The sequence below is a fragment of the Micropterus salmoides genome, unplaced genomic scaffold, assembly GCF_014851395.1.
Source record: "Micropterus salmoides isolate LMB-PRFRI ecotype aquatic unplaced genomic scaffold, ASM1485139v1 Ms_hic_scaffold_13, whole genome shotgun sequence".
NCBI lineage: Eukaryota > Metazoa > Chordata > Actinopteri > Centrarchiformes > Centrarchidae > Micropterus > Micropterus salmoides.
The window spans coordinates 5,249,561-5,266,597 of NW_024040374.1; the positions used below are offsets into that span (position 1 = coordinate 5,249,561).

Consider the following 17,037-nt stretch of genomic DNA (forward strand, 5'->3'; position numbering starts at 1 on the left):
ATGTGAATTTTATGTGACCTTTCTACTTCCTTTCGATGAGAGAAACCAGCTAATCAGACAATAAACATCAAACAACTGTGGAAATAACACTGTCCACAAGGACAGAAATTAGCCTACAGTCAGACAACAGAGGGGTATCTTTCTTTGATTGTTCTCCACAGACACTTCCTTCCCTGCATGCATCCATCCTTTGCACTTGAGCTGTACATAATCAATCGCTTGATTGCACTACACAATATAAGGCTCACTGCATTGTTAATGTACTTTTGACCTTATCGCAGGATGTGACCCAGAGCTCCTGCACTGTCTGTGCATGGACATACATATGTGTTTTGTTTTATCCACAGTGGAAATGCAAACACACCTGGAGTACCAGAGCTGACAGCTACACTTTCACACATATTATAAAATACCAGGGATATAGTAGCTCCATTTGTGGTCAGCACACAAATTCTGTTGACACTTGCACACAACCCTAATTTGACCACAGAAATACACACAAGAACTGTTTGTGTATGTGGGCATGCAGGGTTGAGTGTGTGTGTGTGTGTGTGTGTGTGTGTGTGTGTGTGTATGTGTGTGTGTGTATGTGTGTGTGTGTGTGTGTGGTTAGCTCCCATATGTGTGACCAGCTCTCGTGGGAATAACTGAGTTTGCTTTTCAGACTGAGGTGTCAGCATCCAAACATATGCGCTAATAGATTGAAGAAAGGAGTGATGGATGGAAAAGAGATAGAAATGGATGGTTGGGGGGATGGAGAAGTGAGAAGAGAGAGAAATACCATTACAACAGTTACATGCGATGGCTGATAAGATTTTAAAGAAACTTGTGGGGGAATTACACAACTCACTTTTACATTATGGTGTAATCTCAACTGAATAACACAGATTGACCCAACCTCAGAGGTTCCAATGGGGCTCAGCAACATGGCCAAAAATGTTATCACAATAAAAAACTGTCTCATTCTATTCGAAGTTAAAAGGTTGACATTTGCTATTTGAGTGAAAGTTGAAGAAATCAGATGATTAATGGTGGTTTTAAACTATTCTTTATGGGCAGAACATGACAAACACTCAATGTCTAACAAATCTGAGGTAGAACATTCAAAATAATTATGATAAAATCTTTTTTCAACAAATATGCAAGATTAAAATTAATTAAAATCTTTTTTTCCCGTCCCTTTCCTCAACAAAATAAATATCTAAATAGAAAAATGAAGTGCTTATTTGTTTGTGATTCTAATTAATTATATCAAACATTTATTGAACATTTATTGTATGCTTGTTATATTGAGGAAAATGATGTTGTGATTATTTTTATCATTATTGATTTATTGTCTAGCCCTAGGTTCCAATCACAAAATAAGATCACGTGAGAGAGAAAAGATCACATAGTTTAGTTTTAGTTTGTTATTAAGAATTAAGTGAAGATATTTTATGCCACGGAGAGGTTCAGAACTGGTTTCCACTTTTCTTTGGGCTGTTCAAAACGTTTGAACAAATGTTGCTTTACTCGCCTGGATAAGGCATTTTTTGCTTTGATTTATCTTTAAAGGGAAATAAAAAGTAGAGTTGGGTATCATTCAAAAATATCCAGTTCCACCACCACAACGGTTTATGGAGTTTCTCCATAAATACATAAACACTGAACTTTCCATTTCTGGTTTTCACTTATCGGACCAAGCATTTAGTGCCAACTTGGTACTTGACAGTGTGTGATAATTAGTGTTACATGGAAACCCTCAATATTCAAAAAGATTTTTAGATCTGATACATGGGTCCTAGCTTCTTGGTGTCTATGTATTTAATGCCCTTAGATTACATGTCTTTCCCACACAATGAAGCAGAAGCTGTGCAGGGTGAGTATAATATGGAAGGCAAAGACAGCATAGCACATCATATATCAGCTAGATGAGATTGTGATAACTGAATGATCGCCTCTCAATCATTGGCCTTCTTTGTCTTAATAAAGCTGGGACTCAGGTGGTGTGTATGTGAATATAATTTACAGCCAATGCACAGTGGCTGAGATATGATTTAAAGGTGTATTATCCTTGAAGCTCAGAGGCAATTGGATCAACTTATCCTATGAGTGATGTTTACATGGAAGTCTGCAGAAACAACTGAATATCATTTCATATCCAGAGAGATTTTAACTCTAGGTTTTAAATTTCTTTAACCAAGCTAAAGCCTAAGGAAAAGTATATATTCTAGATTAGATGACTACTTAAACCACAGCTTTTAGTACCTCTAGTACCTATGACTTAACTGAACATTTACTGAATCAAACTGAACCTTATGGCTGTGTTGCACATAACAGGTTGATTCTGTAAGTTTGTGCGTCTTATCTTTGTGCAGTCGCAGAGATACTGAAAAATGACCTATAAATGTGTGCCCCACAACAAATAAATAAATCCATACAGACAGTGTTGGTAGGATTTAAAATCAGCACAATCCAGGTCTTTTCTGCAGTAACAATAGTAAATAGCAGTAGTTGTACTGTAGTAGTTTTGTCTGTATAGTGTAACAAACAAGCATATTTGTTCTTCCTACCTTAACATAGTCCACCGTGGCATCCAGGCCGGCAGCAGTCTCCCTGGGGAACACAGACAAAGACAAGGTCCTGTTTAGTGAACACATGTTGCTACGGGACCCAAAGTGCACGATGTTGATCTTCGGTTCCTCCCTATTACAAATAAACTGCTGAGCTGGTTGTGTTAAGTCCAGGTGAGTCTCTGATTGATGCTGATGCTGTTTCTTTACAGATTCAAACACTGCTCAGCCCTTTTAGGAGATAATATAGTTCTGTGGAGGAGTGGCACTTTTTTTGAAGGTCCAAATGTCACTGCTCCAAACAAGCATCCATATTAGCCATATGCTATGCAGCAAGAAGGTACAGCTGCACTGTAAAGCTGGTTATCTGTAATGGTAATGGTGTCCCAAGTGAGTTCCTCTGAAAGAAAAAAATTCAGATGAAACCAAACCTCACACTGAACTGCTTTAAATATGTCTCTCTCTCTCTCTCACACACACACACACTCTCTCTTTCTCTCAGTCAGTGGTAAACATGTTCTCACTCAATGCCTGCCTGACTTGGCCTCCCTCCCTCACTCTCTCTCTCCTCCCCCACCATAACACACATCGCAGCCACACGCCTACCTTCTGAGTCCACTGACAAATTCACAAAAAGGTTAGAGCACACACATCCAAACAGCAGCATTTTTCTTTCATTTCTCTTTTAGCATTTTCTTTGATTGCTTCCTTCATCAAAAAACAGTTTACAACCACATCATACAGCAGTTTGCCATTTTCAATCTATTTCCGTAGCTGCAGGATTTTATTATGACACTGTTGTTTAAAGGTCAGAATACACAGATAAAATTTTCAGGTATTGTATTTTGGCAGTTTTTGGGTTTTGGCCAGTGGTGTAAGGTCCTCATATGTATAATATCACATTATTCCCATTGCTCTCTATCCTTGCCTTGAATATTGAACACATATACAGTACTTGAGTATATTAATGTAGCTCAGAGTCTCTCTCTAGAGGAGGCTTATAGCCAGGGGCTCAGTGAAAGAGGTAATTATCTCAAATCCCAGACTACGTTATCAAGGTTGGTAGTTCAAATCCCTTAAGCCTACACTGGTGTTCCCACGGGAATATTAGCACAGTCCATTACTTATCAAACCAAATATGTTTAGCTCTAAGCCCTCTCAGTTTAATATGGCCTCAAATAATGAGTGGGATTTAGTTATGTAACTAAACAGAAGCCTCCATTCACAACAATGTATAGTCATTATTCATTGAAGGTGGAGTGCTCAGGCCTCTCCATCACCCTCAGGATCTACTGCAGATTTCACCTGGCAGAGCCTTGGAAGCTCAGTATATGACAACCAATCCTGTTTCAGGTCTACAGATCCTTAATCCAACATATCCTGACCTCCCCCTCAGCGTATCAACACAAATCTATATTGAGTTGTCCTTACAACAGAGAGCACATCAGTTGTTGTTGTTGGCTAAATAATTGTGTCTGATGGTGCAAGAAACACTGCAAAAAATGCTGATCATCAAGTTGTTGTTCAAGATGCTTTCTTTGCTTTACTACTGTATTAACTTCTGAGAGTTTTTTTCAACTATAGAACGTTTATAGTTTCAGTTTTTCTAGTTTTTCCAAGCAGATACATTACATTAAACTATTTTTTTTATTCTTTAAGTTAAGTGGGTATCTGCTAATGTACTTGAAAATGCAATGTGATCTATTATTAGAGCTGCAACTAACAATTATTTTCATTATCTATTCATCTGTCCATTTTTTTGATTAATCACATCTTCTGTAAAATATTTAAATCACAATTTCCCAAACCCAGTAGTTGTCCTAAAAATGTCTTGTTTTGCGCCTTATTCTGTCTTGTTTCAAGATCACAACACTTGTTTCCAATATAGTTTCACGCAACTCGTATAATTTCTGTTGTAAATGCATCATGGTTAAATGGCATGCATTTGAGAAGCTACATGAAAGGATAAGGCACTCTGATTAAAACAAAATACCATTGATTGATGACTGAAAATAGAGCTAATTTGCCTTATAGTAATCAATATCAGGTGGTCATAATTTACACTCCGAGGATGACAGAAGACATTTCATTACATTTCTGAGGCCTCAACTAAAATCTGACATTCAGTTTGACATTGACAACTTACTGTATTCATATTGTGTTGTCTCGTTGGAAGTCAGTCCGCAGTCCGTTTGGGGCAAATCAAGCTTGACCGTCGATTGGCCCCAAACGTTCAAGACACCAACCACTTGCCCCTCATAACCCTGCCCTGGCTCTCTAGTCTGATGGTTGTGATGAGAATTACCACATACCAGACAACACCCATATAAACCCTCCTGGAGTTGAATGTGCTACAACTGAGGGAAATTCCCTTTTCTACTCAGGGAGGTCAAAGGTCAGTCTCACAAACAGAGTAGCAGCCCCAGAGCTGATATAAAATCAGTGTCTAAAACCCAGGTCGTCAGGTGAAGGATGGTCTCTCCACCCTTCATTTTTCTTCCCCTGACAACATTTAGTAAGCTTGATTACAGCACTAAAATAACTGAAACAAAGTATGGTGAGAGTGAGATGGCCAGGCATTCCAGACTACACATGCTGACCACAGCTAACGTCTGCCCATATTGCTGAAACAGCATCAGAAGCTGGATTATTCTGCGTCTACAACCACAAAACTGACCTACAACACAGACAGATTCAGAGCAGTAAAGACATAAAGAGTGGAAGTGAGTCAGATGAAAAGAATAACAAGAGTTGGGAGGACAGAAGCAGGCAGCACTCGCCACAATCTTTTTCTGGCTACTGTTGTTCTTTGCGCTTCACCACACAATACTCAGCATGACCACAACTGGCTTCAGTGAGGGACTACACCATATTTGTGTGTGGGAGAGAGTAAGAGAGAGTGACAGAGACAGTGGGAGCAATGGAAACAGTTAAAGGGCAATATGCAGGGTCTGCTGAAAGCCTACAGAGGTCACTGTGTTTTCATAAAAAGAACAGACTCATTGCAGAGTTAGTATTTGCTGTTAATGGCTGTGTTTCCAATCCCCACTGCTATATGCTCTACACTTATCTTCAGAGTTTACTGTTTCTGATGTTAGTATGCAACAAATTAAATAAAAACAAAAAAATCATGTACAGTACTAAAAGGGATATTATATAAGGCATGCTCTGAAGGATATCAATCAGTCTGTGATTTTGGAAAGCTACTGCTGATTTAAAATAAGTATTTTAGTGTTTTGTATACTAACTGTAAATACTTTATACTATGAAAATTATTATATAGTACATACTGTAAAGGTCTACAGTTAATATGCAGTTTGAAACTGGGATACAGCCCAGGTGTTCCTGTAGTTTCTCTGTTTTCTATTTGCATTGCACTGCGGGACAATAGTGTCCAACAACAGCACTCTAACATCTAGTGAATTTAGTATGCATGACATATTTAAATGACTGACAAGTTAACATAAGCTTATTTATGTTGATGAAAGGAAAAGTTCCATGTGTCAGTCTGTCACTGTCCATCTCTTCTCAACCTCCTCTCATTTATCTCTCCCCCCCCCCTCCTCCCCTGGTGGTCTGCTGTGCTGCCCATAGATGTAAACAAAAAGACAAACTGACCAATCAGAAGATAGTGCAACATAAGGTCAAGGGTCATAGGTCAGCTGACAGCATGAGCAATGGAAAGTCAAGATCGACTGGCCAGTGGTTACATTCCTTAGAGATATACACTCCTTCATCTTTTTATAGAAAACTGAACTGTGTGGAGTTTCAAAAAAACAGTGAGCTGGGAAGAACGTTTGGTTGCTTTAACATTTATACACAGCTCAAAAAAATAAAGGGAACACTTAAACAACACAATGTAACTCCAAGTCAGTCACACTCTGTGAAATCAAACTGTCCACTTAGGAAGCAAAACTGATTGACAATCAATTTCACATGCTGTTGTGCAAATGGAAAAGACAACAGGTGGAAATTAATTGCAATGCCTTGTGCAGACTACATGACTTTCAGCGTTGGCCGATGGCTGTGCTGTTCAGACTACACAACTTGCCGTCTTGAGAGGTGAGTTTTGAAGTCGCTGTGGCAGGGGGGTCACACACTACATGAACTGACACCAACTCTGTCACCCAATGCTGGTCTCCAAATCCATGTTTTGTCAAGAAAACACGTGTGAAATGTGAAACGGGAAATGACGCGAACCTACACATAAAACAGCTGTTGTTTGTTATTATAAAGATACCAATTATAAAGACAAAAAATATGGATGAAAGAATGGATTAGCACATGCATGTAGCAGGCATCATCTGAGCTACAGAGAGAGCTGGAGGTGAGTAAAAAGTGTTTTGTGGTGAAAAAGTAGCTACCTGCTCCACCAGCTGCTTGCTCTCATTGGCTGGATGTGGATGTTGAGTCGGCTGACTCCTCCAGATATGGCATGCTAGATATCTGGCAGACGTCGGCAATGTGGTAGTGATCTGTCAGGGAGCCGTTATGGTGCGTAGTTGTGTAGTTCACACATAAAAGTCGTGTAGTGTGAACTAGGCGTAAGTGAAACACGTAAAGCCAACAAATAAATCAAATAACTATGGACACAGTGATGGGGCTGTGCGATACATACACATACATTTTAATCATATCGCACAGCCAAAAGAGAGAGTTGTGTGTAAAATATCTCTCATGCCTGCTGCTACTCACGTTTAAGATTCTCCTTTGTAGTTGTGTGGCCATTAGTAGGTAAATTCAATTATTGCCAAGTGATGTTCTTTGATCTTCATATAGCTTGAAGTAAGGCTAACATTAGCTCATTACAAAGAACACCACCAACCTGCCAAAAATTACTCAGCTACAGAAGGATGTCTCTTTTTTTGCTGATGCATTTTGATGCCATTTACAAGTCACTACGTCTCATTTAGGGAACTGAAACTCTCATCTTGTTTTGCTGACATTTCCAAAGTAAAAAGTAGAAGGACACAATACCCATAAACACTTAGTGAAAGTATGATGCTGTTCATTATTTAGCCACCTGTATGGGATGAAGTTGACCTGGACAAATTGCCCTGCTGTATGTCAGCAGTATATGAAATGTATCCAGCAAGGAGGCAGAAAGATAGCGAGAGTAGACAAAGAGTTCACAGTGATCTGTGATCTGTCCTGCCACACCCTGACCTACAAAAGGTAACCCAACTGCTGGGGGCTGCACGCACGCACCCACAGACACACACACACACACACACACACACACACACACACAAAGCTGGCTACATCAGATACTGTGTTGTAACTCTACACTAGAGATAGAAAGATGGGAGGACACGATGAGGGATGAGGTGTGTGTGTGTGTGTGTGTGTGTGTGTGTGTGTGTGTGTGTGTGTGTGTGTGTGTGTGTGTGTGTGTGTGTGTGTGTGTGTGTGTGTGTGTGTGTGTGTGTGTGTGTGTGTGTGTGCTCCCTCTGAAGTTGAGCTAACTGCTACACCCCCTCAGGGCTCTTTACGGACTCACCTTTCTCCATCCAATTCCAAACTCTCTTTAGGAGTCATTGCTCTGAAGAGGAACAGTTTGAATAAATAAAGTTTTTCCTCCAGAGCATGGCAAGTCTCAAGTGATCAAAAGTGCCAAAATAATCCTCAGACTAAAAGGTTATCCCTTTAAAGAAATACATCACCATAAATCTATCTTTGAGCCTTCACAAAGGACAGCAGCACGGATTCACAGCAGTTACAGTGGATTCCAATGGTGACCCAGAGTCTCAACAACAACAAAAACCTGACAGAACATTTCAAAAGTCAATAGAAACTACTCAAACACCCAATTCTGATGTATTGTCTGTTTTGTTTTGTTTTTTCACCATTTGCTGTGAGTCTAGGTGACTGAAATCCATACTAACTGCTGGATTAGTGAACTGCTCAAAAAAATAAAGGGAACACTAAAATAACACATCCTAGATCTGAATGAATGAAATAATCTCATTAAATACTCCTTTCTTTATATAGTTGAATGTGCTGACAACAAAATCACATAAAAATTATCAATGGAAATCAATTTTATCAACCCATGGTAGTCTGGATTTGGAGTCACACTCAAAATCAAAGTGGAAAACCACACTACTGATCCAACTTTGATGTAATGTCCTTAAAACAAGTCAAAATGGGGCTCAGTAGTGTGTGTGGCCTCCACGTGCCTGTATGACCTCCCTACAACGCCTGGGCATGCTCCTGATGAGGTGGCGGATGGTCTCCTGAGGGATCTCCTCCCAGACCTGGACTAAAGCATCTACCAACTCCTGGACAGTCTGTGGTGCAACGTGGCGTTGGTGGATGGAGCGAGACATGATGTCCCAGATGTGCTCAATAGGACTCAGGTCGGGGGAACGGGTGGGCCAGTCCATAGCATCAATGCCTACCTCTTGCAGGAACTGCTGACACACTCCAGCCACATGAGGTCTAGCATTGTCTTGCATTAGGAGGAACCCAGGGCCAACCGCACCAGCATATGGTCTCACAAGGGGTCTGAGGATCTCATCTCGGTACCTAATGGCAGTCAGGCTACCTCTGGCGAGCACATGGAGGGCTGTGCGGCCCCACAAAGAAATGTCACCCCACACCATTAGTGACCCACCGCCAAACCGGTCACGCTGGAGGATGTTGCAGGCAGCAGAACGTTCTCCACGGCGTCTCCAGACTCTGTCACGTCTGTCACATGTGCTCAGTGTGAACCTGCTTTCATCTGTGAAGAGCACAGGGCGCCAGTGATGAATTTGCCAATCTTGGTGTTCTCTGGCAAATGCCAAACGTCCTGCACGGTGTTGGGCTTTAAGCACAACCCCCACCTGTGGACGTCAGGCCCTCATACCGCCCTCATGGAGTCTGTTTCTGACTGTTTGAGCAGACACATGCACATTTGTGGCCTGCTGGAGGTCATTTTGCAGGGCTCTGGCAGTGCTCCTCCTGCTCCTCTTTGCACAAAGGCAGAGGTAGCGGTCCTGCTGCTGGGTTGTTGCCCTCCTACGGCCTCCTCCACGTCTCCTGATGTACTGGCCCGTCTCCTGGCAGCGCCTCCATGCTCTAGACACTACGCTGACAGACACAGCAAACCTTCTTGCCACAGCTCGCATTGATGTGCCATCCTGGATGAGCTGCACTATCTGAGCCACTTGTGTGGGTTGTAGACTCCGTCTCATGCTACCACTAGAGTGAAAGCACCGCCAGCATTCAAAAGTGACCAAAACATCAGCCAGGAAGCATAGGAACTGAGAAGTGGTCTGTGGTCACCACCTGCAGAACCACTCCTTGAAGGGGGTGTCTTGCTAATTGCCTATAATTTCCACCTGCAGCATGTGAAATTGATTGTCAATCAGTGTTGCTTCCTAAGTGGACAGTTTGATTTCACAGGAGTGTGATTGACTTGGAGTTACATTGTGTTGTTTAAGTGTTCCCTTTATTTTTTTGAGCTAGCTAGATAGCTAGATAGCTACATAGCTAGATAATAATGTGTGTATGTTTGTACATGTGTTTACCTGTAACCATGAAAGTCATCAGTAATATTTTGGACCAGTGGAGAGGTCATGGGTTGATGATGTCCAGGAGTCAGTGATGTGTTCCTGCAAAGTATCGGCTGTGCATGATTGGCTCTGGGATCCCAATTGCAGTTTCCATGGGCGAGGTTGGCCCCTCCTCTCTTGCGTCGAGGCAGAGTTCCGTGAATGCAGATTGGCTGGTAGGCAGCAGCGGGCAGCTCTGACAGGCTGCTGCCTGGAGGGAGACTGGAGAAGGGCAGGGAAGAGAAGGTTTGACACTTTGACAGCATCACATTTATACTCTGTATCGACTTGTTCCCACACATCTTGTGTATTATCTTACAGATATTGTCTCTAATTCAGACTGACATATTTGCTATTTCTGGAAAGTTTTGGGTTCCCGTGGAGTTTAAATTATGGTTTGTGGATCTGAACAAGGTATGTCCACACCATATATAGTGACCCACCTATTGTTGAAGCAGCACCAAAGAACAGAGAAGAAGTAGATGATTATGTTTGACTTTTCTTGGGAACCAAATTGTTTTGTGATCACCTGCCTATTAATCCAACAAACTGTACTACTATTTGGTTAAACTGTTTGTTTGTTCCCCCTTTAAACCTTAAATGGAAACAAAAGGACTTGTAAAAGGACTTGAGAAAAATTCCAGCATACAGTATTTAAGATTGTTTAACTCATTATTTCAGTCAGACCCACAATTCTGCAAAGGACTCTTTGGAAACCAGGTTTTATTGTCCCATGAGCCACTTCTGGTCACCAAACTCACCCAGGTCTGGAGCTGAGGAGGTCCATGGAGGAGGCGAGAGAGGCCTGGAGCCTCCTGGAGGAGCAGGTGGGGACACCGAGGGAGGTGGAGGGGACTCCGGGGTGTGCAGTGCCCCCTCCCACGGTGTGGTGTGCATGGAGGGACCTAGGCAGACTGGCAAAACGCCCCTCTGCCATCATCCTCAACTCTGGAAAGAAACAAAGACAGGAATTCAAAAAAAAATTCAACTTTGGGTGTCAGTTTTTCCACAGACAAATTACTGTACATACATAGATTTGTAATAGCATTATTAAGATGTGAAATAGTAAATTAACCTCAAAGGGGGGATTCCTCCAGGTGTCCTATAGTCTAGCATGCTTACAATAACCAGGAGGACACAGTTATTTAACAATGGTAACACAAGACAGAAGGGTGAGGTATTGTACTCACTGTAATACATTCCTTTAAAGACATATGACCTAAAACACACACACTCATGTACAATACTCACTGAGATGAAATATCATGATACATGATACACATATAAAAAGAGCCAGTACAGCTGGTGTCTGACATATCGTTTCATATTATCATGCCCACAAAATGCACATTAACACATTGCCCGGAGGTAAAAAATGAAAAAAGCAAAACTTGTTATTACATAACTTTATACTGGCAGTTTCAGCTAAGTGATGTTATTCTGATAATGGCTGATATAGTGATATTCCTTTTTTTAAATCATATGTATGGTAACACACACTCACACAGAACATCTGCCAATATAATGCATGTGCTGTCCGGCATATGGACATAACTAATCTGGTTAACCAAAGGAGGACAATGCTGCCAAAAGTGTGAGTGATGTCAAATTGTATTCAGGTACAATATGTGGGCTTGAAATATAATTGTGAAACCTAATTCTAAATCTACTGAATAAACAGTGTACCACCTGGTTGAATGAAGAAATGCTATTGAATAAAAACAGGTAACACCACATACAAAACCTATTCTTCTTTGTTTCCGAAAAATTTAAATCGAAATAGTCCTGGTTAACAAAAGAAACTGCTCCGAATTAAATACTGCAGTGAGATGTTTTGAAAGCTTACTACAGATAAGTGCATGTTACTGAATGTGATAGGTATAAGACAATCAATCAGTTAGATCCAAGTTAAGCTTCAAGCTCAAAATGTTGCAGTTAAACGAAAGACACCTGAACCTAACAGAACCACCAGTAGTATTTTTTTTAAAGAATATTTTGATAGTTTTACTGCTAGTTTTTGCATGGCGCTGGGCTCAAAGCCAATCCGAATTTTAAGACACACAGGGTTTAGTTTAGCCATTCCTATTGGTGGACGTGAGAAGAGAACAGAGGTCTTACCATGTGCATTAGTTAGGGTGGTATTTTTATCAACAAATTATGAATGTCATACAATTAGAAAATGCTTAAAAAGGTTTTATATTCCTTCCTCTCTTTATATTAAGTGCAGGCCTAAAAAGAAGCAACACTGTAAAACACGTTTTTTGGCTGGTGGTTTAGATGTTTCCTAAGACAAGCAGATATAAATAAACAGAGATGAACATGACAGATAGGTTGGCAGTGAAGGAAAACACCAGACAGGTTCTTGATAAATTCCCTTGCTGTGTGATGATGACCGGCACGCTATCGTCTGCTATGAATCACTCACCATGCAGCAGTTAGTCATACTGTACAAACTAAAATACCATAGCTGACGGATATGTTGGCAGACTGGATGTTGTGAGATTCCACAAAACCTCCCTATTTCTAATCAAACTTGAGAATCTAACTGGAACAACTATGCTGGTGTTTTTGTCTCTATTTGGACAACTTGATAATGATCAGAGAAAGACGGCTGCAGAGAAAACTGTGGGGCCTGGCACTGTAATATTCTTGCCAGATGCAGTCAGCCCTGACCAAGACACACCGTTGGAATTTATAAATTTGTTTCACGATGTTCTTAGTCTATAGAAGTGAAAGTGACATTGAGTGTAAATAAATTTCATTAGTTGAAGTTACATTTCATTACTCAAACATTATCAGCGTTTCTTAATAGCAGGGTAAACAAGAATTGAACTAAAGAAAAGACCAAACCAGGGTTTCCATTATGTACATTTTGAAAAATTATTGTAGCCACTGCTTTAGAATTTTATAAAATGTCATGAAGGCTTTTAGTTTGAAATGACGAATAAGAAAACTAATGTTGTTTAGGGATGGGCACTGAAACACGGTATTAAATGGGCCTGGGACTGGACTATTATCAGGCTGCGGCTTCTGCCTGCTCTCTGTTGGCTCCTACATACACACACGCACACACAAACAGCAGCCAGTCGCAGCGGAGACAGTAAAGTGACGGTAACTCCAAAGAACTTGAATTGACCCTAGTTACGCTCGTTACTATAAGTATGTGCAATAAAACCTTTGCAAGTAAAAAAGCCAATTCTTTACCAATACACCTGTTCAACAAGCATTAATATATAGAAAGCGTAACTTTAATCTGCTGTCCACAGTCTCTCGTCCTCTATGTATTAAACAAGCACGTTAGCTTGGCAATTAGCAAAATATTACAAACAAGCTAAACTGAAAGCTGTCTGTCGTCTGAGTCAGTTAACTGTTAGTTTAGTTTGTCACATAGCTTAAAATTCACTGCTGAACAAAATCCTAGAAGAAACAGTGCAAACTGAACTGACTTGACTGTAATTCTGCACAGAAAATTATTTTGCAGAAAAAGGCACAGTCACACAGCTTTTACTATCCACAATGAACAATACATATAGCCTTTAAAGGAATATGCTGACATTTTAGTTAGCGGAGAAGATCAATTTATCTAAGTAGATAGATTGTCCAGGACCTGTTTAGCCTAGCTTACCACAAAGACTGGGACCAAAGTGAATTATATAAGTATTAAATCAAATCAATTAACTGCATAGTTTCACCAAAATTCCACTGTATGGCATTTTTTCACAAAAAATGTTGAGCGGTCTTCACAAAGGCTGACTGGCTGCAGAAATTGAAAATGGAAACATAAATATATAAGTTCAACTGCAAAAACACACTGTTCATGTGATTTGAGAGTGATTTGTTCTTTCTCTAATAAACAATGTTTGTCCGAATACCGACACAGACAGCATAGGCCTACTAGCAAATCAAGAGCAAAGTTTTACTTTGGACTTTTGATAAATTACTTACAGATTATTAATTAGCTACAGCTGCCCGTAATGTTTCATTTCAACTGGCAAAAGCAAAAACTACTGTAACTCAACGTTTTATACACTGCACTTTTTTGTTTATAAAAATATCAAGGAGAAATAAAATATTTGTTAAGAGGTACATAAGCCAAGGAGCTTAGTGACTATGGGAAACATGGAATCAATTATATAAAATTGGAACTAAACCCAATTTTAGCAGGGGGTTACTGAGTCACTAGCTTGTGATGATGAATGTCAATAAAAATGCAAATACAGGTTTAGGGGAAGGAACAGCTGGCCAGTTCAGCATGACAAGTAAAGTTTACACACACACACACACACACACACACACACACACACACTGTAAAACTCCTGCTAAGGCATGCTGGGTCAGAGTGTGGATTCCTCTAACGGCCAGAACGGCTACAGGAGGAGGACCTATTATAAGACCCTCAGGGAGGGTCAGCTGTGTGTTTATGTATATTTGTGTGTGTGTGTGTGTGTGTGTGTGTGTGTGTGCCTGTGTGTGTGTGTGGCCCTGACCATCTGCCAGACACACACCCTCCCCTACAGAGGAGAAAGGAAAGACTCTCACTGAGTGAAGACACAGACACACAGCACTTATGCACATGAATACTGTCAATTAATCTAATGAATAAATTATTCATGCTAAGAGCTACAGGCAGTCATTTCAACATGGAGCAAAATCTCACTCACTCTCCTTTTCCCCAACTCTTTCTCCTGTAACATCTCTTCTCTCCATCTACTACTTAAACACTATTTATTTCACATGTCTTTTCTCTCCTTTTGACCATCCATACTCATCCATCTTTTCCTTTCTATGTCAATCTGTTACCCCACAGACATCCCCCCTCCCTCCTTCTGTCTGTCCACCATGATGTCAGCTTCTTTTGCTCAATCACTTTGTCAACTTCTCTCAGTCCTTTGTCCTTCCACCTCTTTTTTCTTTCTCTCTCCCTGCCTCATCCTCTCCTCCCTACAGCTGTTCAGCCACCGGCTACATCGCCATGCATCTCATACACCCACCCACACAGAACTCCTTTATTTTCTATATTAGGACATTAACACATGCCATCATAATTTACCAAGGAATAAAAAAGAAGCTATTTTAAACGTTCATCCATAATACATTTAGTCACTTTAAAGCATTTTTTCTACAGTGAGTCCACTGGTAGCCTGGTGTGAAGCATGAGTATTGTTGCTTTAACAGTTACATGCAATTTACTATAACCTTCCTTCAGTGATGATTTAAAATTTCAGTTGAACTCCTGACTGGACCATGTTTGAGATGTACTGATATACTTAGAGAAACAGAAGGAGTTATTCTGGTGTCCAGGGTTGCGGAAGCAAAAGTCACGCTTCTTTTTCTATAAAGTGCACATTAAATGTTTTTATTTTCAACATTTTGATGGGCGTGATACTCTCCCATCTGAAGATGAGCAACAAAATATCAGGGTCTTCAAAGGATCAAGTTAAAATGTAAAAAGTCCGTGACCATAAAACTCAAGAAAAAGACAGAGCCAACTTAAAATTTGGTTGCCTGTACCACTAATAGTGCGCTGAAGCTTTAGATCTAACAAAACACTCAAATGTTTAAGCCTTTAACTTTTAGATTCTGTGTCACTTTTAGATGAATTCACCAACTGCAATAAAGAAGCATTCTGAATTTGCTATAGGACTGATTTTCACCCCTGACTGGCTTCTTCTCCACAGCAAGAGCAACTGACACTAACAGGTATCACAGTATTTAGATCCAAACTGAAGGAAACAGAGTCCTCAGAGCACAAACTAGTTATACTCCTACATTATTCCACAGACTCCGCGGTTTCTATGTTGAGGGAGACAGACGATAACCTGATAATCAGACTGAACTGACATTGAGTCTGGGCTGGATTGTTTCTTGCCCTTACTGACTGGCGCTGCACCAATGTCGACACAGAAGATGCGGTAGCTAGGAACCGTTCGTGACATAATTTTGCTAGCTCTGGCACACAAAGAGGATGTTTTATTTTTAATCCTGCTTACAAAGCACTGTATGACCTCATGACCTAATATCGGCACATGTATCGACCTGGCTGATTTATCAGGCTCTAACAGACAGCAAATCAGAGGTCCAGAACCAGGCTTCATTGAGGATATAATTAAAATAAGACTCTGAAATGGGAATTTACAGCAGGGAAAGAACCAGCGACTTCCCCTACTAACTTTTTATTAGACACCTGGCAACCAGTCAGATGCATTTTCCTTGACCATGGTATAAAAGACAAAACATTGCAGTGAGGCTTGCTTTGTCACCAACACTAACGAAGGCCATGGCTGGGAACACCAGCACACACTCACACACACACACACAAGCTCTTGGGTGGGGAATCAAGGACAGATTAACAGGAAGAGGAAATGGCAGTATAAACATTTTGACGGCAGGCAGCTCATTATAAAGGATTACAAGCAATAAAACAACTATCTCTATCGCTTACCTTCCTCCTTTTCACTCTTTCTCTCAATCTTTCTATAATACTGTCTCACAGAGTTGAAGTACGTCATAACTTCACTAACAAATTTAATTTGATCTAATGTTTTGATGGTAAACTCTCTCTCTGTTTCTTTAGCTAACCTCACACATCAGTTCGGAGTCAGAAAGCTGTGTCATTATTCCGTTATAGCAGTGGTTTAAAAACTGTGTGTCTGGGGAACACCACTGGTCCTTAAAGTGGTTCAATTGGTCCCATTTCATTCACTAGTACCACGGCCTACTGTGCGTGTTTCGGAAATTCAGGTTTGACTGAAGGAATCTTAAAGGTTCTCTGATCCAAATTGAGCATCTAGATTAAAAAGCACTCTAACATGATGTATACATAAAATTTAAACATCAACTGTCACATCTTGCACTGCTGGTCTCTTAATATACATACACACAATAGGGAGGACAACAACACCATCAACATGGTTGGGAATGAGGGATTTCCTCTAGCAGGCCTAAAG

At 40.5% G+C, this 17,037-nt stretch overlaps 1 protein-coding gene across 2 annotated transcripts in view; it reads right to left on the bottom strand.

Annotated features, from left to right (window-relative positions):
- bcar3 (BCAR3 adaptor protein, NSP family member) overlaps nt 1-17,037 on the bottom strand; it is a 79,157-nt gene that overhangs the window by 32,022 nt on the left and 30,098 nt on the right. For both annotated transcript variants that reach the window (XM_038715150.1, XM_038715151.1), the window contains 3 exons: nt 10,852-11,038; nt 10,067-10,312; nt 2,553-2,595 (listed from right to left, as the gene is read on the bottom strand). In XM_038715150.1, the coding sequence (XP_038571078.1) occupies nt 2,553-2,595; nt 10,067-10,312; nt 10,852-11,038 (476 nt within the window). The remainder of the gene's footprint in view (nt 1-2,552; nt 2,596-10,066; nt 10,313-10,851; nt 11,039-17,037) is intronic.